The 27,287-nt window shown below is 47.8% G+C and overlaps 1 protein-coding gene across 7 annotated transcripts in view; it reads left to right on the top strand.

The window, feature by feature from the left end:
• The window catches only part of TFDP2 (transcription factor Dp-2), a 179,029-nt gene that overhangs the window by 106,269 nt on the left and 45,473 nt on the right, over positions 1 to 27,287 (top strand). For all 7 annotated transcript variants that reach the window (XM_034781710.1, XM_034781709.1, XM_034781706.1 and 4 more), the window contains one exon: positions 14,614 to 14,735. In XM_034781710.1, the coding sequence (XP_034637601.1) occupies positions 14,614 to 14,735 (122 nt within the window). The remainder of the gene's footprint in view (positions 1 to 14,613; positions 14,736 to 27,287) is intronic.

Raw genomic sequence — 27,287 nt, 5'->3', positions numbered from 1 at the left:
TTAGCCAAAAATGCAACAGTTTACAAGTAAAGATATTGATTATAATAAAGAAAAACCTATATGATGAAGCTATTAGTTTAAGCAATATTTTTTATAAATAGAATAGACTCCGAACTTAATTTTAACTGAACATATGCTAAGAAAAGAGTAAACACATCAGTTCACATCATGGAGAAAAGCCATTAAAACGTCCCTTTAGTAGCAAATGAATACTGTTGAGATAAAATCATAAATTTAGAAAATGTTTCCCTAGCTGCTGTAGTAATAACGGAAAAGGTAGCCCAGGTGGGGTGGGGGAGGAGGGAAGGACAAGGCCACATTGTTTATTGTAGCCACACTAAAAATCAAGCTGTTTGAATGACAGCCTTCTGTTGCTTGGGTCATCCTCTGGAGTGGAGTGGGTGGGTACCCAGAGCCTCCCCTTCCCCACATTCTTGGGCATCTGGGTGAGGCAGATATGGAACTTGGGGAGCAGGGCATGCGGTTATACAGTAGATATACCGTATCTGTGCTCTTGTTGGCTTTCCTGCAGCTCCAACAGATGCTTCATCATGTCCGTTTGCTCCCCCCAACAGACACTTCAGCATGTTCGTTTGCTCCCCCATTAGCCTCAGCATCGCGCCTGCCTCCACTCTTCGCGCTCACTTAATTCTTTCCTGGCTTCTGCCACTGAATGCTTCCATGCATTAAGCAGTGCCCTATCAGTGCGGGAGAACTGCATGAGCTCGGAAAACGTTGTTGCGAGTGTGATTTTTTTCGCTTTCTAATCTGTGATAACCTCAGGGACAGAGATGATAGGGGGAGCGTAGAAACATTTGCACCTTGGGGGGAGATAAAAAGGAAGAGTAAAATTTAAGATGATACATTTCTGAGAACAAAAGGGAGACTCACAGTGAATCAAGCAATTCACAGCGGACAGCACATGTGCTTTAGGTACAAGGTCCCGTTTTGCCTTTTATATTGAGCGCCTGCCAGTATGGTGACACATCACACATGGCTGGGCAACAGAATTCAGTTTCCAGGCAGCCATGGTTAGCCTTTTGGTAGGTGGGGTTGGCTTCTTACGCTTTCATAACATGTGGGAATGTTTTCAAACTGCAGCGCCCTCCTTTCCCAGAGCAAGCAATGGGTTGGGTTTCACATTTAAAAGGAGGAACTACTGTTTTTGGGTGGATGTGCAGCACACACCTACCCCCACCCCACCGCGTGGCCATTCTCTGGGATGATCCCTTCTTACCCCTCCCCCTGCTGCATGGCTATTCTCTGGGATGATCCCTTCACTCCTTTCCCCCTCCACGTGGCTGTTCTCTGGGATGATCCCTTTTAGACAAGCGCAAACAGCCCGGCATGAATGTGGTCCTTTTACTGTTCCGTTACAAAAATTCCCCTATTTCCCCCCTAGAATGCCATGCAGTGGATCATAGAAGCGGCATGTGTGTGGCTCTGACCTGGAGCAACCGTTTGCCTCCTTTGTCTTTTGGTAGGCTTGCCTGAGCTCCTTAACTTTCACATGGCACTGCTGTGTGTCCCTGTTGTAGCCTCTGTCCAACATGTCCTGTGAGATTTTGGCAAATGTATTTGCATTTCTTCTTTTTGGTCAGAGTTTGGCCTACACAGATGCTTCTCCCCATACAGCAATCAGATCCAGTGTCTCTCTTTCGGTCCATGCTGGAGCTCATTTGCGATTCTGGGGGGACTGTATGATCACCAGTACTGCTGAGTTCGCCACGCTGACCAAACAGGAAATAAAATTCAAAAGTTCCTGGGGCTTTTCCTGTGTACTGGCTAGTGCATCGGAGTTCAAAATGCTGTCCAGAGTGGTCACAATGGAGCCATCCAGGGATAGCTCCTGGAGGCCAATATTGTCGATTTGCATCCGCACTACCCCAAATTCAACCCAGCAAAGTCGATTTTAGCACTACTCCCTTCGCCGGGGAGGAGTACAGAAGTTGATTTTAAGAGCCTTTTAGGTCAACGGAACGGGGTTGGTTGTGTGGACGCATTCATTTTTAAATCGACCTAATGTGGCTAAATTTGACCTAACCCCGTAGTGTAGACCAGGCCTTAGTCTCCTGAATGTCTAAGTCACTTCTGAAAGTAGGATTTAGGCATGGTTGCAAATTTTACCTGCAATCTATGAGAGTCAAGAAATAAAATGATGCAGAGTCTGGGTTACAAATACTTCAGGGATATAATTCATTTTATTTGTTGGTGAATGGTTTGGTTTGGTTTTATTTTGTTTTGGTCAGTTTTGGGTAGGGGAATTCTGCAGGGAGTGGTTCTTGGCCCTACATTATTTAACATTTTTTATCAATGACCTGGAAAAAAAATCATCACTGATAAAATTTGCACATTACACAACAATTGGGGGAAATGGTAAATAATGAAGAGCACACATCAATGATAGAAAGCCATCTGTAAGCTGGGTGCAGACAAACAAAATGAGTTTAATACAGCCAAACAGAGCTATAGAGTCATTGAATTTAAGGCCAGAAGGTACCCCCAGATCATCTAGTCGGATCTCCGGTATATCACAGGCCACCACCCAACACCCACACACCAAACCCAACAACTGAATTAGACCAAAGTATTACAGCCCTTAGGAGACTAACCTATTATGTGCCACAGGCAAAGCATAGGAGCAGGAGTGGCGCCAGGGTTCTTGGCGCCCTAGGCGGGGGTCCTTCCACGCTCCCAGTCGTCGTCGGCAATTCTGCGGCGGGGGGGCATCCTTCCGCACTCCCGGTCTTCGGGGCACTTCGGCGGCGGGTCCTGGAGCGAGTGAAGGACCCACCGCAGAATTGCCGCCGAAGACCTGGAACACGGAAGGACCCCCCACTGCTGAATTGCTGCCCCCCCAAATCCTGGCGCCCTAGGCGACTGCCTAGGTCACCTAAATGGAAGCGCTGGCCCAGCATAGGAGGGACTGAGGTGCCCCACTGCCCAAATGCAATGTCAGGGAGTTGATTAAGTGAGAGATACCCAGATGATCTGGCAAGGGACCTGCACCCACATGATTCAGAGGAGGCAAAAAAAACCCATCACAGCCAATCTAACCTGGGGGGAAATTCCTTCCCAACTCCACCTATGTCAATCAGTTAGACCTTTAGCATGTGAGCAGGAATCATTCAGCCAAGTACCTGAGAGAGAGAATGTTGAGTATCACCTGAGTGCACTGGCTTACCCGGTCCGGTCTCTTATCTCCAACTGAAGCTTCATAGGAAGGCGAAAAGCAAAAAAAAGAAAGAAACCCCCCCTACCACCACCACCCACAATGCAGTAGGGTGGGAGGGAAAATTCCTTCCTGTATCCTGCAGGTGATCAGCTGAAGCCCTGAAGCATGAGATTTTAGGAACCTGTAAGGAGATACATCTGGGAACAACAAATGTAAGCTATATTTACTGGATCATGGGCTCTATCCTGGGAAGCAGTGACTCAGAAAAGTCATGGTGGATTATCAACTAACATGAGTTCCAACTGCAGTGGTTTGACAAAAGAGCTAATGCAGTCCTTGAATGTATAAACAGGGGAATGTGGAATAGGAGTAAGGAAGTCACATTACCTCTTTGTTTGGCACTTGCAATTGCTACTGGAATACTGTGGCTCATTCTGGTATCCACAATTCAAGAAGGACATTGATAAATTGGAAGAAAAAGCCATGAGTGTGTTTAAAGGATTGATAGACTGATAAACAGATTCAGCTTTTATAGTCTATCTTAATAAAGAAAAGATTAAGGGATGACTTGAATACAATCTACAAGTACCTACGTGGAGAACAAAATTTGATAATGGCTCTTCAGTCTGGCAGACAAAGATATAGCAAGATCCAGTGGCTGAAAGTTGAAGCTGTACAAATTTAGACTGGAAATAAGGTAAACAGTGGGGGTGATTAATCATAGGAACAAATTACCAAAAATTGTGGTGAATTCTCCGTCACTGGCAATTTTTAAATCAAGATTGCATGTTTTTCTAAAAGATATGCTGCACTTCAAACAGGAATTAAGTCAGGGAAGTCCTATGCCTGTGTTCTACATAGATGATCACAGCGTTTCCTTCCCAATGCACAGTCAACCTGTGGAACTCCAGAGGATGTTGTGAAGGCCAAGACCATAACGGGGTTCAAAAAATAACTAGATAAATTCATGGAGGATAGATCCATCAATGGCTATTAGCCAGGATGGGTGGGAATGGTGTCCCTAGCCTCTGTTTGCCAGATGCTGGGAATGGGTGACAGGGGATGGATCGCTTGATGATTACCTGTTCTGTTAATTTCCTCTGGGGCACCTGGCACTGACCACTGTCGAAAGACAGAATACTGGGCTAGATGGACCTTTGGTCTGACCCAGTAGGGCCATTCTTATGTTCTTGCTTTATCTATTTAAAAAATTTCACCTGGCCTTTGAAACTTTTTTTAAACAAAACATAAACCTTGAGTCAAATCTAAGTAAGTGTCCCTTTTAAAATTAATAATAAAACATTTGTTCTGGTATATTTGTTTCAGAGATGGAAGGCAGTGTGGAACAGTACATGGAGAACTAAACTGAGAGTCAGGAGACCTGGGTTCTGGTTTCCCAGCACAGCCACTAGCCTGCTGTGTGACTTGAGGCCAGTTACTTTCCCTTTCTCTGCCTCAGTTTCTCCATTTGTAACATGAAGATAATGATGTTCACCTTTCTTTCGTAAAGCATTGAGATCTATGAACTAAAAGTGCTGTATAAGAGCTAAGTATTATTACTGTTTATTTTCTCCTTTTTATTGGCCAAAAACTGTGATTCCAGTTGAAAGAACTGGTTTTGTAGACTGACTTAGGGTTACAAGCCTGGTTACAAGCCCTTCAGGTAAAAGCTGAGTACATCACTTATATATATATAGACACAGGACCTATAAAATTCTTCATGGGCTTTAAAGGCCAAATCCTTACTCAGTTAACTCACCTCACCTGAAATAAGCAGGACAATTCACAGGAACAAGGTCAATAGGATTTGACTCCAGATCTGTACTATTGGTGGTCTCTGTCAGTTGCCTGTTTAACCTTGTCAATTAGGAATTTTCTATATTTATATCTATCTTTATTTATAACAATTTTCAAACAGTTATTATCTCTCAATAGGACATTACTGGGAATAGTTACTGGGTTCTAAGAGATTCCCACTTAAACTTGTTAGCTTCTGGAAACTGATTCATCAGTGAAATGCTTGCTTAACTTTAGGCATTGAATAGTCCCACTGTATGTGTAGGTACCTTCTTCTAAATGACTGAATAGGACTACTATTATGCTTAAAGCTAAACATATCCTTAAGTGTTTTGCTGAACTGGGGCCAAAGTGTACTTGAAATTTAGTTTCTTTTGTGTATGTCTAATGTCCCCTGTTTAAGAATTCTAAAGTTGAGGAGTTGATGATAGGTGTTTCTTTTTTCTGGATTAAAGTCTACATGTAAAATCCACAGAACTAATCTAAATTCACCCTTGGATCTCAAAATTAGGGGCCGGGGGGAATAACCACACAAACACACACGTACCCTAAATACAGTTCTGATTTTACTGTGGTCCACAACTTTTGTTGTTTCTTGTTTTTATTGCAATGAAAACAAAAAATCTTACTTCAGTAAGAAGAGCAAATTATCATTCTAGCCATTGGAATATGCATCTTTTAGTAAGGTATCTTCAAATCTGGATTCTGGATTCCAATTCCCAGGTCAGTAAGAGGCTGGACACTGTACAGGTATTTCTTAATTTTTTATAGCTAGGTCTCATAGTGTCACAACAGGTGGTGTGTCCAGCAGCACATATCAGCACAGAAACAAAGGACCAACATGCTTATCCTTCAGGTCAGAGGTTAGGTACCACAGTGCAGTTGCTGCAGGTGAACAGAAGGTGGGACATAAAATGGCAGAGGAAGTGGTAGGTAAACATATCCCATTCTTCTCCAGCCTAGACAAGAAAGTCTTTTTTTAAAGAACCAGGGGAGCAAAGAGTTCATTCAGAAAAAAAAACACTGTCAAAGGAGCTAAAGTATTAAATCAGTGGCTTCAAATATTTTAAAGTACTATTGCAGCTAGATGTTTAGTAATTTTTGGCCACTTAGTCACAGATTTGATCACAATATTTAAATTCAGGATAAAAGATGGTTCATTGAAGTTCCAAAGTTCCATCCACAACCCATGGCACTGACATTTTATTTTATTCATATTAGTGTGCAGATCTTTATAATATCCTCACCCCGCTTCTTTTGTGTGGTTTTTGATCAGCAGTAAAATACTTAAAGATGGTATTTAAATAACTCACTCTCAGTTCCCCATTTGTAAAATGAAGATAATAATTACACCATCCCTTGGAAGTAATTGGATGAGGATTAGTTAGTTTGTACTGGGTCTTAAAGAGATTGTTAGCCAATATACATATGTAAGGCATAGTATAACCAAGTTAATAGGTATAATATGCATGATTTTAATATTTTATATATATATATGTGTACACGTTGAGAAGTTATGTTATCTGAATGTATTACACTCTTCCCATGATTCTGTTCACCCACAGCAAGGATCCCACAACATTGCAAAGCTGAAGTCAGCTTTGGCATTAAAAAATAGGAAACTTATCAAAACAAAGATACATGAATATTGTGTACCAAGTACTGTTAGAGAGAACTTTCGTGACTCCTCAACACTTGGAATTTAGTATTCAAAAAGAGATATGGGAAAGTAAAGGGACCCACCAAGGTCAAAGGTGGCGCAAACCAGAGGGTTAAACTTAGGCCATGTCTACACTACCACTTTTGTCAGAATAACTTATGTCACTCAGGGATGTGAAAAAAACCCACCCCTGAGTGACATAAGTTACACTGATAGATGCGCCGGTGTGGTCAGCGGGAGAGATTCACATGCTGACATAGCTACTGCCGCTCGTGAAGATGGTTTAATTATGTCAACGGGAGAGCTCTCTCCTTCCAACATAGAGCAGCAACACAAGCGATCTTACAGCTGAATCAGTACAGCTGTGCCACTGCAAGCTCATTAGTGTAGGTACAGCCTTAAACTTTAATTGATGAGTTGTGTGGCTTATAAAATCATACTATAAATGCAACTAGTTGAAATGTGTATCTTTGAAGTATACCTCCTATTTAAGGGGAACATTCTGCAAGATAAGAATGCTTCCCAGAAGGAGGGTACATATGTCTCTTTTTCGTATTGTTCTGTTTTGTCTTTAGACAATAAATGTGGCTAAATTGGGTCTCTTGAACATTTTTAATACTGAACCATGAGTGTAGTCAAACAAATGGCTACCGTTTTAGTCAGTAATGTATTAGGTAAGTGTAAATTATTTTACCGAGTGTCAGAGGGGTAGCCGTGTTAGTCTGTATTCACAAAAACAATGAGGAGACTAACAGATTTATTCAGGCATAAGCTTTTGTGGGTAAAAAGCCCACTTCTTCAGATGCATGGAGTCTTTAAGGTGCCTCCGTATTCCTAATTATTTTACCGGTTTCTATTGTAATTCACCTGAACGTATGGGACTCATCCACACTGAACAGCCATAATCTAGGTCTTCACTAGGAAAAAGGAGTCTCTTTAACCCATGTTAAAATCATAGTGAAGGTAAGAGAGTTGTAGTTTTAACCAATTTTAGCTGGTTGATGTAAACACTAGGGGCTTAGCTTGACCTGCTAAAACATGTGAATACTACAGACCACCTAGTCCAGGGGTCGGCAACCTTTCAGAAGTGGTGTGCTGAGTCTTCATTTATTCACTCTAATTTAAGGTTTCACGTGCCAGTAATACATTTGAACGTTTTTAGAAGGTCTCTTTCTATAAGTCTGTAATATATAACTAAACTATTGTTGTATGTAAAGTAAATAGGGTTTTTTAAATGTTTAAGAAGCTTCATTTAACATTAAATTCAAATGCAGAGCCCCCTGGACCGGTGGCCAGGACCTGGGCAGTGTGAGTGCCACTGAAAATCAGCTCGCGTGCCGCCTTTGGCACGCATGCCATAGGTTGCCTACCCATGACCTAGTCTATACTAAGACTTTACCTTGTGGTCATTACAATGGGTTAGCTAAAACATGGTAAGAACACACCTTTTTTCCCAAGTGTGAACAAGCCTTTCCTGATCCAGTGTACAAGTGCCTTCTGATTGCCCATGCTTAATTACAATAGCTTGTAAATGGTCCTTGCTATTGGCAGGCTTTAAAGTCTACACCCCTTTAAGGCATATCGTGCTGGAATAGGAGAGACTGGGAATGAAGTATAAGGCATATTAGGTGATAGAGTATCTATGCAGGGAAATTTACCAGCATAACTATAGCACTATTACTATAGCACTATTACTATAGTTATACGGATATAACTGCCTATGTAGCCACTCTTATAAGAGTGCCTTTTTGCAGTTTAGCTTATGCTGGCAATTATATAACTATACCAGTATTGCTAAAGACAAGCCCATATAGAGTTAATAGCTTTGCTGTTATATTTTGGCAGTCTGGTTAACAGGACAGCAAGATTATTACTTTGCAACAAAAAATGCTACAATTCAGAGTGTTTTTTTTTTTTAAGGAAAACTTGGATTCTACATACTGTAAAAAAAATTTAGATACTAAAATAACTATCAGGGATTTTTTTGTGCTGTGTTGGTCCCAGGATATTGGACAGAAAAGGTAGGTGAAGTAATATCTTTTATTGGACCAACTTCTGTTGGTGAGAGAGACAAGCTTTCAAGCTTACGAAGAGCTCTTCAGATCTTGGAAACTAACTCAGGATATTACCTCACCCACGTTGTCTCTCTAGTGTCCCTGATTATGACAGTTTGCAGCTTTGACACTGAAGGGAGTAGAACAATTCATTGTCAGTCTTAAAAACCGGACTAGATCCCATCTGTAATGGCAAGGCCAAACAGTGTTAACCAGTTTGGGGCCCTGCTATGTATGTTTTTTTAGATTGGACCTTTTAAAAGAATGCATTCTGTGACTTGCTTTATTGTCTGTTTACTCTAGAGGGCAATAGAGTACAAGAAGTAAAGGCCATAATGACCATCTTTTGTAACATTCAAGTGGTTTGCACATTCTAAATATAATCTACTAGTTGTCATAGTAATGCTATGATGACATTATAGTTATACTAGTCTCTTATGGCGTGTTAGTATTATGACTTAAGGAAAACTCAATCTCTTCAGCTTGACCTAGCACTGTGAAAGCTTAGCGGGGATGAAGTGCAACTCAACATGAGCAAACTGAAAAGCATGTGAAAATAATATTTTAAATTATAATTGGCATGTGTGAGTCATATGCTGGGTGGGGCCAACATGCTGAAAAGTTGTATAATTTGTAGCACAGCAGGAGACCAGTATAAGAAGTGGGGGTTAAAATCTTCAGTGCTGGTTTAACAATTGGACAAAACTTTAATATGTAATCAAAATGTTTAACTTATAAACTCTGAATATGTTGCATTGTTTTTCATCCAGTTTCAATATTGGTTTAAAAAAACTCAACTAAATCAACTAACTAAGCACTGCTTAATTTCTACCATTAAGGTTTTCTGATTCTTAGGTCAGTATTGAAGTAAACTGATAATGGGTATACCATATTTTAGTGTCAATCTACGTTCTATAGATACAACCATCTTGGGGGATCTCTTGTTCCCAACACAGTTAAGTCAATCAGGCTCTGATAATATCAAACTCTCCAAATACCTTGGCTTGTGCTGTTTCTCCCATTTCCAAAAGCGTCTCTTTTCAAACTGGCCACTACCAGCATTAGGAACAGAAATGTGAATTGTATTTTTAAGAGAAACCAAACATGGCTGTGGGAAGCATTGGCAGTGTTTCTTAAGAAATTTTAAAATGACACTCAGTCAGGTAAGGGGAGGAAAATGGAAAGAGTATACTCTAAATATTATGTTGTAACCCAGTAGAATAAATACCCTATGCCACATGAACAGAATAGGTAGCTGATGGGTATATATTCAGGTTTTAATACATTAAACAGTAGAAGAGGGAATACAATACATCCTAAAGCTTAATACATGTGGTGTTCAAAACATAACTAAAATGTCATTCCTTAGATGTCACAAAGCCCAACAACCAAACAAAATATGGATCTTGAAAGAGCTTTTTCATAGAAAGTTTATCCCAGGAGTCTTGCTGGAATAAAATGAAATGTTGGAGTAGAGTCAATCTTACACTGTTATCTTCCTTTGTTATAAAATGATACACAATGATGAAATCCAGTTGTGTGTTAGCCGGTGAACTATGGCAGTATTTCATGCCAACCAACACCTTGACGTTTTAGTGGCTTGCAAGCCTGAGCAGAGTATGGTAATTTTATGCTAACTAATGTTTATTACAACTAAAAGAAGAAGCAAGTAGTGAAGGACTCAAACCCAGAGAATGTTTGAGTGCACTTCTGAAAATAATTACTATAACAATCTGGCTCCATTGCAAGCAAACAACTTGTAGAACTGATTTGGCATCAGTTCTACAATAAGTTAACATTTCAATTTATTCACAATCTCCTCAACTACACTATTCTAAAATATCTTCACTACCTGTCTTCTTTTACATCTTGAAGTTTTATCTGCCCACTATTATAAGTCACACTTCCTCTGAAATTCATGACTGAATTTGAATTGTTTTAAGCAGTGTTAAGAAGTAAAAAATCTAGGTGTGTTTTACAAATAAACTAAAGAATGGTTCCTCTTCAAGTGTTTCTGCATATTCCCCATTATGGGTGCTGTGCCACCTTGTACTGCCTTACAGTAAAAACCTCTTTTAGCAGCGACAGCCAAAGCATTACTATGTCCTCCCACTGTTGAGCATCATGACACACTGAGGGCGAGGCTATAAAGGGGGTGGAACTCCCTCACTACCCCAGTTTCTTCCATCTGCGTGCCTGGGCAGATGTGAACTGCTCTGGTTTCTTTGTAGTCTCTTTTCTACTTAGAAATAGTGTTAGCTCATTTTCAGTATAGTTAGTTCATGAATTCAGATTTCTCCTGGCTTCGGGTTATGGAGGAACTGAGAAAACAGAGGAAGCTGGATTCAAGAAGTGCGCTTCCTACCTGGCTGTCCTCCTTGCATCTGACAACCCTATGTGGTGCCTCAAGTGCCTGGGAGAAAGATGCTCACCTTCTGGGTGTTCTATTTGCCAAACTTTCACACCCAGGATAGGGAGATTCACCTCCTAAAAGAAGCCCTCATAGCTAGACCCATCTAGACCTGGTCAGGACTCAGATGCTAGGTGTAAGAGACCAGTCTCTCTGCCGCTGTGGTTGCCAATGGCTCCAAACAACTGAAGGGTTCCAAGAAGCCACTACGCCTGTTGATGTTGGACTTGGTTCCTGCGACTCACTCAGTCAATACCCAGATGTTTAAATGGAGGCCCATGTGGTCAGATCTGACTGCTTCATTTCTGGAAGAGAGGTTGAGAGATAGTTCAGCACTGATGCCGTACGTTGTTCCTCTCACCTATTCAACCCACATGGAATCCCTGCAGCTGCAGGACCATTACCAATTCTGACTTCCATTTCCGGTGCCAGGAAGATATAATTGCTCAGTGGGTCAGAATCTGGGCTGTCAATGCCTTCAGTTCCTTCTGTCATAGCATAGAAGAAAAGGAGGCTTAGAGCCGAAATGCCAATATTAGTAGTGCCATTTTCCATGCATCAGACCTGTCAGATCCATCTGATTCTGACAAAACTGCTACAGTTCCAAAGCAGAGGTCCATTCCCTCTTCAGTTACAAGGGATACAGACCTGTGTCTAATGTTGTATTGTGATTCTTGGATCTTCTTTCAGTTCCGGGGTCAGTTCTAAAGAGCTCTGTCACTGTGACAGACAAGGTTCACCTTCCAGCTCTGATTGCTTCATCATTTCTGGATGGGAAGATGAGGGTTTCCAAAAGGAGACATATTTACCCAGTTCCGAGTTCGTCTTCCTTGTTCCCTGCTAAGAAGAATAGGCCACAAGACATTTGGGGTTTTCCCCTGGACCACCCTTTGCTTCCTCTGCATTGGATACCTACAGGGTCTCCATAAAGAGCTGGCTCTCCATTCTTCCCTTTGGATCCACGGTTACATTCTATTTCGGATGTACAGCGGTAACTGTAGCAGGAAGAAGATGGAGGAAGAACTCAGAAACCTGTGGCTTGCTTTGTACTACTATATGGCCTGCCTCCTGCAAGCACCAAATCCAGCTTACTGGGGTAACTGGCAATCATGGGACCTAAGGCCTTATTGGGGGTGGGGTTTGGCCAATACTGGATTTAAGGGATTTAAATAAATACATTTGAAAGTTTTGGTTCTGCATCTTATCTCTGGGCACCATAACCCCTTTGCTGTCAGTTATGGATTGGTTTGCAACCGTCGATCTAAAGAATGCATATTTTCATATCTCATTCATCAAAATCATCACAAGTATCTTTGATTCATAGTGGCTTGTCGCCACTATCCATACATGGTGCTCCCATTTGGCCTTTCCATAGCATCCAGAAATTTTACAAACTGTGTCTCTGTGGTAGCAGTCATCTGAGGACAGTTAACCTTTTTGGATGGACTGTCTCAACCTGCTAAATCAGCTGAACCAATGGCTGGGGAAGCTGATAACCCTCTTGGGGGGAGCTAGTAAAGTTTTCCTGTGATCCATATGCATCCTCCTGTGATTTCTCTGGTGCTGGAGACCACAGGTAAATGCTCTGAGGGAGGTATAGTGCATTAAACTTCTTCTGATAGGGAGGGAAAGAGGATGGATGCATTAGGAAGAAAATATTTTTCATCTGCCACCTTTGGAATGAGAATCATGAAATATCAGGAAGTTATGGCATGATACTGCCATCACCTATGGAATCAGTTATCATTGTTTATTAATAGTATTATGGATGACCAGAATAATTCTATTCAAAGTACTTTCTAATGTAAACAAAAAACAAAGACAAAAAAAATGATGGGGATTCCATCCAATATTGGATCAGAGGAAACTGAATTTTTCCATAAAGAGGTTCCACTTCCACTTGCTGTCTCTAGAATCTGTAATTCCTTCTCTTACCCAACAGGACTGGTTTGCAGCTGTTGATTTAAAGAATGTTTATTTTCACATATCCATAAGACTGTCTCACTGCAAATATCTCCATTTCGTCATAGGAAAAGATAATTTTCAATACAGGTTCCGCCCCTTTGGCCTATCTATGGCCCTAAGTGTTTTTTTTTTTTTAAATGCCTGTCGGTGGTGGTTGTTGCCCACCTACCAGAGACAGGGTATTTTCATCTCCTCTTATTTAGATGATTGGTTTATCAAAGTTCCATCAAAGAAAGCCCTCTCTATAGTGATCTCCCAGATCTGTATGCTTTTCAACAACTTAAGGCTCAGAATAAAGTGGGAAAAATCATTACTAATACCCACTCAATGGATCCTTTTACAGGCGCCATGTTGGACTTAACGGTGGAGACAGATGCTTAAAGAAAAAATCAGCCATAAACCTTCTACATCAATTTCCAGAACAAATTATTTCTTTTTTTTGTGTGGTTAATGGGTCTCATGGCTTCAGCGATGAATGTAACTCCCTATGCTCATCTACAAATGAGGCATTTGCAATATTGAAATTCAGCCCCAGCGTCATCAGTACACATAGGCTTCTGATTGTTCCAAGAAGGATATATCTATCCCTATTATGGTGGACCCATTAAAACTTTCAAGCCTCATGAATATATAGGCCAACTAACCTAACAATTGTTTGTGTAGGCCTTTTTTTATTGCCTGAATAAGGCCAACCAAATTAGCAGAATGACTGAAATTGTTAGTCCCATCTAAAACTAAGGTATGCAGTTTTGACTCACATGGGTCACTACAGGGCCCAGGAAAAGTACAGGTAAACTTATTGATTGATTAATATGAAATTAAGTTACTATTTCAGGCTACTTGGTTTGTCCTTGTCTACACTTGGAGTTAAACTGTGTTCAGAACTGATTCAGCTGCAACAGGTCTCTTTTAATGTAGACAACATTTTTAACAGAATTTGAAGGTACAGCTTTCATAATTTTATGTATATGATTATATAATTCATCTACAGTCCTGCAGAATTTTCTTGATTTTGGAGATTAATCATAAAAGGGGGTTCTCATGATAAAACTGTTTGCCACCAAGGACATTAAGCGTTCCAGAAGGGCAAGAGCCTAGTTCTCCTTGGCCGATGCCTGCCTTCTGCAGTGGTATCCAGCTCCCCTTTCCACCAGTTCCACTGATCCCCAAAATCAAGAGACAGCTGTGAGATATATATGGTATATAGCCTTTCACTTGTGACACATGCATTGCAAGCATGCGTTTGTGAGGAAAAAGTTCAGTTTCATACTCTTTACTTAAGAAAATCTCTCAATAATGTCATTAGATTGAAAGAAATTGCCAAAAGACAATGGAATTGGGTCTCACATTAAGGCCTGGAATATAATATGTTGCAAGATAGTTTGAGGCCATATTTTTAAGTGATGCCTCTTCAGTGTTAAGTGCATGTGACTGCAGTTTACGTAATGCTAAATTTGTTTTACTTTTGCTTAAGACCATGATTAGTGTTGATTTATGTCCATTTACTTTTAAATTGTTTTATAGAACATAATTTTGTTTCTAATTTTCATAGATCATAAGCACACCACAAAGACTGACCAATTCAGGGAGTGTTCTGATTGGGAGTCCATACACCCCAGCACCAGCAATGGTCACTCAGACGCACATAACAGAAGCCACTGGCTGGATTCCAGGGTAAGAATTTGTTTTGTTTAAAGAGAAGTGCCGGGCACTGGGGCAAATCTGTTTTGATTTTTCTTCTGTATACTCTTGCATGTGTATCTTGGCTCAAATATCCTAGTTCCTACACAGTTCAAAGGGTGTGAGCGGTTAAGCATATTTTGTACTTTTAATGTCTGTAATACGTAAGCGTGTAACTACATGTACCAGTGATTTCAGTCCAGGTTCATTTCACTACCTAATTTGTATATGGGTTTGTGGTGACGCTTATTTTCCGGTAGTAATGGAAAGGACTGAATGTATTTGCGCAATTAAAACAAGTCCTTACTCTTCATAGATCCATACAAATTTACAGTATCCTTACTGTAGAGGATTATTGGTGTTTGCCAACAGGAGAAGGTGTGTCAAACATGCCTTAGCAGGCATTTTTTAAAAACAGGCCATAAAACTAGTGACAAACTCTAAATGTTGTTGATGGATGTATTTTCATATTACTGATTTACAGTGTTGCAATCTATTGTTCTCACAGAGATCTCTGACTGAAGAGCAAGGTGCTTTGAGTTTTGAGCTTTAAAATCTTTCAGGACCCCTTTATTTTTTTTATTTCAGCATTCCTGCACCTTAAGATATCATGGACAGATTTAGTACAATGCTTTTGAAGATAACTTTTAATTTTCAAGTAAGACTTTTAGGACAAGTATATCCAGTAGCCCAACATCAACATAGCCTTCCCTGCAAATACCATTACTCATTTAAAATAGGCTTATGTATCTTTTGAATGCTGTAAGTGCTGAGATACCATGGTGATGGATGACATTATAAATACCTAGACAGACAGAAAAGGCACAGTCTGTGTAAGTGGCCGGACCATGCTACATCAACTATTAATGTTATTAATCTCTCAGTAATATTTTGCTGTTCAATCCAGCATTCTCAGATCAATTTTCAGACACTAATTAAGTAATCCTCAGTTCTTCTTTGAGTGATTGCTCATGTGTATTCCACAATAGGTGTGCATGCTTGCCACGTGCACCAGTGCCGGAAATTTTTCCCCTAGCAGTATCCGGAGGGGAGAGCCCCAGCGACCCCTGGAGAGGCGCCTCCATGATGCGGTATAAGGGGCTCTGCGTGCTCCCACCACCCTCAGTTCCTTCTTGCCGCCAGTAAAGGTGCCTTGGAACTGCACCTTCCAGCTTTGCTGTAGCTCATCCCCAAAACTGCTTGTTCGTTCAGTGTATGGTACCTGTAGTTAGTTAGTTTAGTTTAGTTAGAGTGCCCGGGCCGGGGCATGCCCCGCGTCCCAGGTTTTAAGTCATGCAATACTTATAGGCGATCTGTGCCACTGCTGGTCCGCACTCTGTCTGCACTGTTTGGGGGAAAACCCATCTCAGAGATCGCTGCAAGATTTGCAAGTCATTTAAGCCTCGGAGAGAGATAGAAAGGGACATTAGGGTCCAGGCTATTCTGATGGAGTTGGCGCTGACCCCAGCTCTGGTGCGCCACTCCGAGGTGGCACCGGGCACCACGGTGTCGGTGTGCAGCAACCCTTCGGCGCCATCGACCAGTCGGCACCGCCCCCCGTCCACAGGGCACACCAAGAAGGCTAGAAAGAGGCCTTCTTCGCTGTGGCACCAGAGTAAACTCGGGATAGAAGCTAGACCCATGTCGGGCAGTTCTCGATCTCTACTGGCCTCTAGGCCTCCAACTCAGGTCGAGTGGAGCAGCCCAGCCCATTCAAAACAGGCCTCCCCGGATCTCCAGATGCCCTCCACACCGGAGGCCCTGCAGGCTACCCGGGATGTTCTGTCCATGCTGGTACCAGGAACACCGTTGATGTCAGCCCTACGCTCCAGATGCAAGCCACCGCTGGGATCTCTGCAGTCACTCCCGGCTCGGTACCGGTCTCGGTCAAGGGAACGTTCCCGATGCTGTTCACCACCCAGCGACCATTCAGGGCAAAGCCCACATGGATTGCCCTCAATGCCCACCAGACTGTCTGTCTGGTTGGGTTCCGTCCAACTGAGACTCTCAGCACCGCTCCGCCTCGAGGAGCGAGCACCGACGGGACCGAGGCAGACGACACCAAAGGTCCTCGTCTTGGAGGGCAGCCAGTTACAGCATGGACATCGACGTTGTTCCCTTTCAGCGTCCCACTCCAGGACCCCACCACAGCACGGCCTCCGCAGCCCCGGACGACGATCACCGGTGTCCTGCTGTTGCGTGTCCGCCTGTAGGAGCTGATCATGGAACAGCTGTTACCGACAGTACCTGTCCACCACGTCGGGATCGCGGTCCTGTGGTCAGCATTGCTCCAGGCACCGCCACTCCTCCGGGGACAGTGGCAGGTCGTATGTCAGCCTGGCCTCCCTTCGTAGTCGTTCATCGATGGGCCAAGCCAGCCAGGCCAAACAACCAGCTCCGCTGGTGCCACAGCAGGTGCAGTGGCACCGGGCCCCGTGGCCGGCCCAATGGTACCAGTGGGCACCGTGGCCCCTGACCCAGCCCCCAGTGGGGGCTCGCTCGGTGGCCGGAGCCTCAGAAGGACCATCAGCCTCCCTCTCCAGACTTCCAAGGAAGGAGTCGGTGGGATGTACATCCTCGGCACCATGCCCAGAGACCGACCAGGTGGTGGACACTCAAAGTACCGCGCTGGCCTCCTTGCCCTCCTCAGATGAGGCGATTACGGCCCCGCCTCCCTCTGTCCCACAGGAAGACTTTAGGGCCCTCCAAGAACTCTTAGAAAGGGTGGGATCAAGCCTCCACCTCCAAGCAGAGGAGATGGAGGAGCCCTCGGACTCCCTGTTTAATGTGCTGTCCTCCGCGGCACCGGGCAGGGTGGCCTTGCCTCTCCATGAAGGGGTGGCAAAAATTTCAAATGCCCTGTGGCAAACACCAGCCTCATTGGCCTGCATCTCTAAGAGAGCAGAATGCAAGTATTTTGTACCTGCCAAGGGACACAAGTACTTATACACCCACCCTGCTCCTATCTCCCTGTTGGTCAAGTTGGTCAACCACAGGGAGCAGCAGGGCTAGCCAGCCGCTACACCAAAAAATAAAAATTCACGGAGGCTGGACTCTTTTGGAAGGAAACTTTATTCGTCCTCGAGCTTCCAGTTATGGGTGGCGAACCGCCAGGCTCTCCTGGGCTGGTATGAGTTCAATCTGTGGGGCTCTCTGCCCAAGTTTGAGGACTCCCTCCAGGAGCACAACAGGAAGGAGTTCAAAGTGCTGGTGGAGGAGGGTGCAGCAGCTGCCATGGCAATCCTGCAGGCAGCTTCGGATGAAGCGGACACAGCTGCGCGATCCATGGCCTCCGTGGTGTCCATGAGAAGGGCTTCGTGGCTCCTGCTCTCTGGTCTGTCCAGTGAGGCGCAGACCTCCCTGCGGGACCTCCCATATGACGGCAAAGCTCTGTTTGTAGAACAAATGGATACAAAGCTGCATCCCCTGAAAGACTCCCACATGATTCTCCAGACTCTGGGTCTCTACGTTCCGGCTCCGGCTAAACCGAAGTTCAAGCTGCAGCAGACTCCCACTCAGGCCACCCACCCAAAATACGAGGCCGCTTATAAGAAGTCGCAGGACTATAAGAGGCGCCCATAGAAGCAGTCTCGGCCTGTCCCCCAACCTGGGTCCTCCAAGAGCAAGCAGGCAGGGAAAAAGCGGTTTTGACGGGATGCCCGGGGGCGCCCTGCCAGTTCTCGTCAGGGATCCACCCTCAATAAAACTTCCCTTCTACAATCGGTTGAGTGCTTTCCTCCTGGAGTGGTCGCGGCTGACCTCAGACCGATGGGTCCTCAACACCATCTCCCGGGGTTACACCCTCCAGTTTACTTCCTTCCCACCCAACCACCCCCCGCCCCTGTCCCTCCTGGGGGACCCCTCGCACAAGGCTCTGCTTGTGCAGAAGGTGGGGTGGCTCCTGGGCCTAGGAGCAGTGGAAGCGGTACCCAGGGAGTTCAAAGGCAAGGGGTACTACTTCCGCTATTTCCTTATCCCGAAGGCCAAAAGGGGGCTCAGTCCCATCTTGGACCTGCGAGGCCTGAACCAGTACATGATGAAGCTCAAGTTCCGCATGGTCTTCCTGGCCTCCATCATCCCCTCTCTGGATCCCGGGGACTGGTACACCGCACTCCATCTGCAGGATGCGTACTTCCACATTCATATATTCGAGGGGCACAGATGCTTCCTCTGTTTTGTGGTGGGGCAGGAACACTACCAATTTACGGTCCTCCCGTTTGGCCTGTCCACTGCCCCCAGGGTATTCACAAAATGTATGTTGGTGGTAGCGGCCTACCTCAGGCGCCGGGGGGTCCAGAGCTTCCCCTATCTGGACGACTTGTTGGTCAAGGGCAGCTCCCAGTCGCAAGTGCGGGATCACGTGGCACTCCTGTCCATGTGCACCACTTTGGGCCTGTTGGTAAACAATGCCAAGTCCACGTTAGTCCCGGTTCAACACATAGAGTTTATCGCGGCGGTCCTGGACACCTCGTCGGCCAGGGACTCCCTCCCACCGGACAGGTTCGAGACCCTGAAGGGGCTCATCGACACGGTCACAAGGTTTCCGGTGACAACAGCCAGAGCATGCCTCCAGCTCTTGGGTCATATGTCGGCGTGCGCGTATGTGGTCCATCACGCCAGACTCAGGATGAGGCTCCTCCAGCTCTGGTTGGCCTCGGAGTTCTCCCAGGCCAGGGACAGGATGGACAAAGTTCTCACAGTACCCAAACCAGTGATCGCCTCCCTACGGTAGTGGTCCTCCCCGAGAAACATGCTCCAAGAGGTCCTGTTCAGGGGCAGGGCCCTGTCACTGGAACTGGTGTCTGATGCATCGGACCTGGGATGGGGGGGGCCCATGTGGGGAACATTCAGACCCAAGGTCTGTGGTCAGCTCGGGATCTGACCCGCCACATAAATGTCAAGGAGCTCAGGACGGTACGGCTGGCGTGCATCACCTTCCGCTTGCACCTGGGGGCCAGGTCGTCAGGGTCCTCATGGACAACACGGCCTCGATGTTCTACATCAACAGGCAAGGCGGGGCCCAATCCTCTGCCGTGAAGCCCTCATGCTATGGTATTTTTGTATAGCCCACAACATTTGCCTACAGGCCTTCCATCTGCCGGGCGCCCGGAACACGCAGGCAGATCTCTTGAGCAGGGACTTTTCCTCTCAGCACGAGTGGTCTCTCCACCCAGAGGTGGTGCACAGACTTTTCCGAATGTGGGGAACTCCCCAGGTGGACCTGTTCGCGACTCGACAGAACCATCACTGTCCCTGGTTCTGCTACATGGGGAGGGAGGCTGGGACGGGACGCTATCTCCGATGCCTTCCTCCTGTCCTGGTGAGGTCAGTTTCTCTATGCCTTTCCCCCATTCCCGCTGATTGGCAAGGTCCTCGAAAAGATAAAGACGCCCAAGGCCCAGGTCCTTCTGATTGCTCCGGCATGGCCCAGGCAGCATTGGTACGGAACCCTCACGGGCCTGGCGGTCGCCATAGCCGTTGCCGTCCCGCCCGGACCTGCTCTCCCAGGACCAGGGCCACTGCCTCCACCCCAACCTAGTGGCACCGCACCTCATGGTGTGGCTGCTCAATGGTTAGGTAGGGAAGAAAGGACATGCTCAGAAGGGGTTCAGCGCGTCCTCCTAGAAAGCAGGTGGCCCTCCATGCGCTCAGCCTACTTGGCAAAGTGGTCTCGATTTTCCAAATGGGCGGACGAGCGGGGCGTTTCCCCAGAGGCCGCACCGATCCAGCTTATTCTGGACTACCTCCTCCACCTTAGAGCCCAGGACCTGGCACCCTCATCAGTCAAGGTGCACCTGGCGTCTATATTGGCCTTCCATCAGCCGGTGCAGGGCCACGCAGTATTCTCCCATGCTATGACTGGCCGATTCCTTAAGTGGTTGGAGCGTCTCTTCCCATATGTTAGGCCCCCAGTCCTGCAGTGGGACCTAAACCTGGTGTTGGCCCATCTCACGGGGGCCCCGTTTGAGCCGCTAGCCACGTGCTTCCTCTTGTGGAAGGTGGTCTTAAGAGTTGCAATCACGATGGCCAGGCGGGTCTCGGAGCTCAGTGCCCTGACCTCCGAGCCCCCGTATACAGTGTTTCATAAGGATAAGTCCAGCTCCACCCACCCTCTTCATTCCTCCCAAAGGTGGTCTCCGCCTATCACATGGATCAGGACATTTTTCTACCGGTCCTCTGCCCCAAGCCCCACATGTCCAGTGAGGAGCGCTGTCTCCACACGCTGGATGTGAGACAGGCTCTGGCTTTCTATCTGGAGTGGACTAAGCCGTTCAGAAAGTCCTCGCAACTGTTCACGGCGTTGGCTGAGCGCATGAAAGGTCGGCTGATCTCCACTCAATGGCTCTCCAACTGAATCACTTCGTGCATCCGTACCTGTTATGACCTGGCGGGAATCCCTCCACCACCAATTGTGAAGGTGCACTCAACTCGGGCGCAAGCCTCATCGGCTGCCTTTTTGGCCCACGTCCCCATCCAGGACATTTGTAGGGCTGCCGCGTGGTCTTCAGTTCACACATTCACCTCGCACTATGCGATTGTCTCCCAAACCAGGAATGATGCCAGGTTTGGCAAGGCTGTACTCCATCCCAAGAATTTATAAACTCCTACCAACTTCCAACAGATGTGGCTTGGAATCACCTATTGTGGAATACACATGAGCAATCACTCAAAGAAAAGATAGTTACCTTTTCCGTAACTGGTGTTCTACGAGATGTGTTGCTCATGTCTATTCCACATCCCGCCCTCCTTCCCCTCTGTCGGAGTTGTCTGGCAAGAAGGATCTGAGGTTGGGGGGAGCGCACAGCACCCCTTATACCACGCCATGGAGGCGCCACTCCAGGGGTCACTGGGGCGCTCCACTACGGGTACTGTTAGGGGAAAAACTTACAGCACCGGTGCATGTGGCGAGCACGCACACCTATTGTGGAATAGACATGAGCAACACATCTCGAAGAACACCAGTTATGGAAAAGGTAAATGTCTTTTTTTCTAACCAGTGATATGTATGTCAATAATATCTTCCCAGTTTTAAAGGTGGGGAAATGGAGGCATGGAAAGTTTAAGTGACTTGTCAAAGGGTACCCAGTAAGTCTGTGGCAGAAATGGGAATAGAATTTTTATATCTATCCTGACTCTTGGTCCTATGTTTTAGCCACAAGGCCTGTTAAGCACTTTTTGCTCTGTGGCAGAAATGACAGTCTGAACAGTTGACAAGTAAACTGCATGACCAGTTGGCCAAGTTTTTTTTATCTTCTGGAAGAGCAACTGATTCTGAATTTTTGGGGAGTAAATCCAACATATGGCCATTGTTGAACTAAGGGTAAGTCAGTAGGTTGGCCCTCTTATGTTTTTTGTCTTTTTCTATTAGTGTGTATGCTATTGTGATATTTGGATTATATGATAGCAGGTATTTAGAGTGCCTGGTAAATACAAATTGACATTCTTCTTCGAGTGATTGTTCATGTCCATTACACATTAGGTGTACGTGCGCCGCGTGCACGGACGTCGGAAACTTTTTCCCTTAGCGGCTCCCGTCGGGCCGGCGGGGCCCCCTCCTTCCCGCCAGAGCGGCGCCCCGCTCCAGGGTATATATATCCCTGCCGACCCGACCCCTCCAGTTCCTTCTTACCGTCCGTGGCGGCGTTGGAACAACTCTGTCTCTCGTCTGAGAGTGTCCCTTAGCAATAGTCATTAGTGTTATCTAGCAGTTATCAGTTAATCTGTAGTAGTGTTGAGCCAGTAGTTAGCAGCTCATTAGGGTACTTAAAGTTCCTGCCAGGGTTGTTTGTTCAGCCCCGGCACCGGCCCTGGGCGGCGGGGTATGCCACACGCCCAAGGCTTCAAGGCTTGTGCCACGTGCCGCAGGCCTATGCCATTGAGCGACCCCCACGCTTCGTGTCTCCGTTGCCTGGGGGAGGCTCACCAGAAAGAGCGCTGCAAAATCTGCAAGGCCTTTAAGCCCAGAACTAAAAAAGAGAGGGACTTTCGCCTTAAGCAGCTGCTCATGGAGACGGCGTTACAGCCCTCCACTTCGACGGCACCGTCTGCCTCCGTGCGGAGCGCCCCGGCATCGGTGCGGGAACCGGCGCCGGCGGGTCACCCGAAGCCCGCGGCACCGACCCAGCGGGGAAATACACGACGCTGATCGTCTTCGCCGGCGAAAGCGAAGGGCCAACCTAAGACCCGAGGACGCTCCCCGCACAAGAGGGCGGCACCGGTAAAGACCTCGAGTGCCCCTAAGGCCGATACGGCCCCAACACGGACCCCGGTAGTGGCTCCGGCGCCGAAAGTCCCGTCGAGCCCCGGGATGGGCGCGTCGAGCGAGGATGAAGGGCTGGAGGAGCTCGTGGAACAGCCCTCCACTCCGGACACGTTTGAGGCAGCTAAGGACCTCATTGCTTTGTCCGTTGAGGCCCCGGCACGCGCTGAGGGCGCCCCGCCGATGCTGCCGCGCAGAGGCAAGCCGGCGATGGTGCGCCCATCTCGGTCGCCGTCTCGGCACCGCTCCAGGAACCGGTCCCGGTCGAGCTCCACCTCGGTGGACTCCCGGTTGCCCTCGGCGCAGGAAGCACCGCAGCAGTCGGGCTTCAGCAAGCGGTCGGCACCGACTCAGCAACCGAGCACGAGTCAGCACCGCGAAGCGTCGGCGGTTCGTTACCCAAGGCCGACCAGCCGTAGCCGTTCCCGGTCCCGCGATCACCGGTACCGTTCCAGGTCCAGGTCGGCGAGGCGCTATTCCAGGTCCTGGTCGCGGAGGCGCTACTCCCCAAAACCGGACCGGCACCATCCTACGGCTCCACCGTGGCCTTCCAGGTCACCGTCCGTGGTCTCGGGGACTGACTCAGACCGGTACGGCAGGTATGCCCATAGGTCACAGGCCAGCAGGGACTACGGTCAGTCCCAATGGGGCCAACCGAGCCAATGGCCATTCTGGACACCCTGGGCCTACCACCAGCAAGGGCCCCCATCGAGGGCCTCGAGATCCGGGCCATCCGGGTACCGATCCCGCTCCCCGCGGCACCGTCCGCCATCGTATAGGGAGGCAACGGTCTCTAGACCACCGGAGCGGGAAGGAGCGGACTCGGCACCGAGTACGGTGCCGTCCCAATCCCACGCTGCGGGTCAGGCCGCAGAGGAACAATTGGCTGTTGCCAGATTGCAGGACAATGAGGATGGGCAGAAGGGCCCGACCTCTTCCTCCTCGCCAGACGAGGCGGTAGCGGGCACACTGGTGTCCGGCCCTCCCCCGATTGACCATCGGGCACACCAAGACCTGCTTCGCCGGGTAGCCCTCAATCTGGGCTTGCAAGCAGAGGAGACTGTAGAGCAGGACGACCCCATGGTCGATATCCTGAGCCCAGAGGGCCCCTCCAGAGTCGCTCTCCCGATTATACGGACAGTACAGTCCAACTATAAGACGGTGTGGCAAACACCGGCCTCCAGTACGCCAACTGCAAAAGGCATGGAGAGGAAATACTTCGCCCCATCTAGAGGGTTTGACTTCCTCTTTCTACATCCGTCCCCTTGTTCGCTGGTGGTCTCGGCGGTCAACGAAAAGGAGCGGCATGGCCAGCAAGCTCCTGCCCCCAAGGGCAAGGAAGCTAAGAGATTGGACTTATTCGGGAGGAAAGTCTATTCATCGGGGGGCCTTCAACTGAGGATCGCCAATCAGCAGGCGATTCTAAACAGGCACAATTTTAACTCTTGGGCATCCGTTGCCAAGTTTAAGGACTCCCTCCCACCTAACGCGCATCAGGAGTTCACGGCCCTGGTGGGTGAGGGAATGGCAGTGGCCAAGACCTCATTACAGGCCGCACTAGACTCAGCCGATGCTACGGCTAGAACAATTGCGTCGGGAGTCGTAATGAGGCGTTCGGCGTGGTTGCAGGCTTCAGGTCTCCCGCCAGAGGTGCAGACCACGCTGCAGGACCTCCCGTTTGAAGGTTCGGGCTTGTTTTCCGACCAGACGGACGCCAGGCTACATAGTCTTAAGGACTCACGAGGTACCCTTAAGTCGTTGGGTATGCACACTCCGGTAACGCAGCGTAAGCCCTTTAAACCTCAGCCGCCGCAAAGGCAATACCACCCTCGCCCCCGACACGAGCCGTACCGCCGTCGAGGCAGGGATAACAGGCGGAGATGTAACAATACGCCTAACCAGGGCCAGAGTCACGGCCAGGGCAAGCCACAGCCAGGGAATAAACCAGGCTTTTGAAGCTACGCCCGAGGACAGCGTACCATATTCCATACCGGATCCTCCTCTGTTTTTCAAAGACCGCCTGTCCCATTTCTACCGGGCATGGTCGCGCATAACATCGGACCAATGGATCCTGCGCACAGTGAAGGCGGGCTATACCCTCCAGTTTTCCTCGCCCCCTCCCTGCCATCCCCCTTCCCCGTCCCTCTTCAGGGACCCTTCTCACGAGCAACTTCTCACGCAGGAGGTTCAGACCCTTCTCGCTGCTGGAGCAGTAGAAGAGGTCCCAACAGACCTGAGGGGAAAAGGATTCTACTCCAGATACTTCCTGATCCCCAAGGCAAAAGGAGGCCTCCGTCCTATTTTGGACCTGCGCGATCTAAACAAGTTTCTGATCAAAGCTCGCTTCCGTATGGTCTCCCTGGGAACTATTATCCCATCCCTGGATCCGGGGGATTGGTATGCTGCCCTCGATATGAAAGATGCCTATTTTCACATCGCAATCAATCCGGCCCACAGGCGATTCCTGCGCTTCGTTGTCGACCAGCGCCATTTACAATTTACGGTCCTGCCCTTCGGCCTGGCGACAGCAACACGAGTGTTCACGAAATGCATGTCCGTGGTAGCAGCCTTCCTTTGAAAGAGAAGGATGCGTGTGTTTCCGTACCTGGACGATTGGCTACTCGCGGGCAGGTCGGAGGCCGAGGTCCGATCTCACGTGACGCTGGCCTTGCAGACGTTCGACAAGCTCGGCCTCCGGGTCAATGTGCCCAAGTCCACGTTAGTCCCCACACAGAGGCTGGACTTCATAGGTGCAACCCTGGACTCGGTAACCGCACAAGCGAGCCTACCAGAGGCACGGTTCATGTCAATTCACAGAGCCGTAAGCTCGGTCCAAAAGTTCCCCACGACAACAGCAAGGTGTTGCATGCAGCTTCTGGGGCATATGGCAGCTTGCACACACGTGGTCAGTCATGCCCGCCTGAGGCTCCAGCCTTTACAGTTGTGGTTCGCCCACACGCATCGCCCCAACAGAGACCCATTGGATCAAGTAGTCACGATCCCAAACCAGGTGCTCGGCTCGCTACGATGGTGGCTCGATCGCCAACAGGTATGCGAAGGGATCCCCTTCGCTGCCCCACAGCCCACTCTGACGTTGGTAACAGATGCATCGGACCTGGGTTGGGGGGCGCACCTGGGAGAACTGCGGACCCAAGGGCTGTGGTCCAGAGAAGACAAGCTGCTTCACATCAATCTGAAGGAGCTAAGAGCGGTTCGCCTCGCCTGTCAGACCTTCCACGCCACCTTAAAAGGTCACAGCATGGCAGTCCTGACGGACAACACTACCGCCATGTTCTATATAAACAAGCAGGGCGGGTCACAATCTTCTCCCCTCTGTCACGAGGCACTCCAATTGTGGAACTTCTGTATAGCCCATGCGATACACCTCATCGCGACGTATCTTCCGGGGATTCAAAACGGCTTAGCAGACCGCCTCAGCCGATCCTACCGAATGCACGAATGGACGTTGAGGCGAGACGTCCTGCATTCGATCTTCCGGAGGTGGGGCTTTCCCCGGGTGGATCTATTCACCACCAGGGACAACAGCCAATGCCCTCAGTTCTGCTCGTTCCAGAACCTCAGCCGGGGATCATTAGCGGATGCTTTCATGATCCCATGGGGAGGGAGCCTGAGATATGCCTTCCCTCCGTTCCCACTCATTCACAAGGTTCTCCTCAAGACCCGCAGGGACAGGGCGACGATCATACTTATCGCCCCGGCCTGGCCACGCCAGCATTGGTTCACGTCCCTGCTGGAGCTGTCCATAGCCGATCCAATCACCCTCCCCCTCCATCGCGACCTAGTCACACAAGACAAAGGTCGCCTACTCCACCCGAACCTGTCTTCGCTACATCTCACGGCATGGTATCTCTCTGGCTGAATGATGCAGAACACAGGTGCTCTCACCAAGTCCAGTAAATCCTCCTTAATAGTAGGAAGCCCTCTACAAGAGCGACCTACCTGGCAAAATGGAAAAGGTTCTCCCACTGGTGTGAGCCTCAACGCATACAGCCTTTACAAGCCTCAGTTCCGTCGATCCTGGACTACCTACTGCACCTCAAGAATCAAGGGCTTGCGCCCGCCTCAATTAGAGTTCACTTAGCCGCTATCTCGGCCTTCCATCCGGGAGAGTTGGGAGTGTCAGTGTTCTCCAACCCCACAGTGGCCCGATTCCTCAAGGGGCTGGAAAGGGTGTTTCCCTACTCGCGCCCGCCTGTCCCGGCGTGGAGTCTGAACCTAGTCCTAACAAGACTCATGAGTCCCCCCTTTGAGCCCCTAGCCACTTG

This window comes from Trachemys scripta, chromosome 9 (assembly GCF_013100865.1).
Source record: "Trachemys scripta elegans isolate TJP31775 chromosome 9, CAS_Tse_1.0, whole genome shotgun sequence".
Lineage (NCBI taxonomy): Eukaryota > Metazoa > Chordata > Testudines > Emydidae > Trachemys > Trachemys scripta.
Note: the sequence above shows the minus strand (reverse complement) of the source record. Positions and strands in the feature narration are given on the sequence as shown.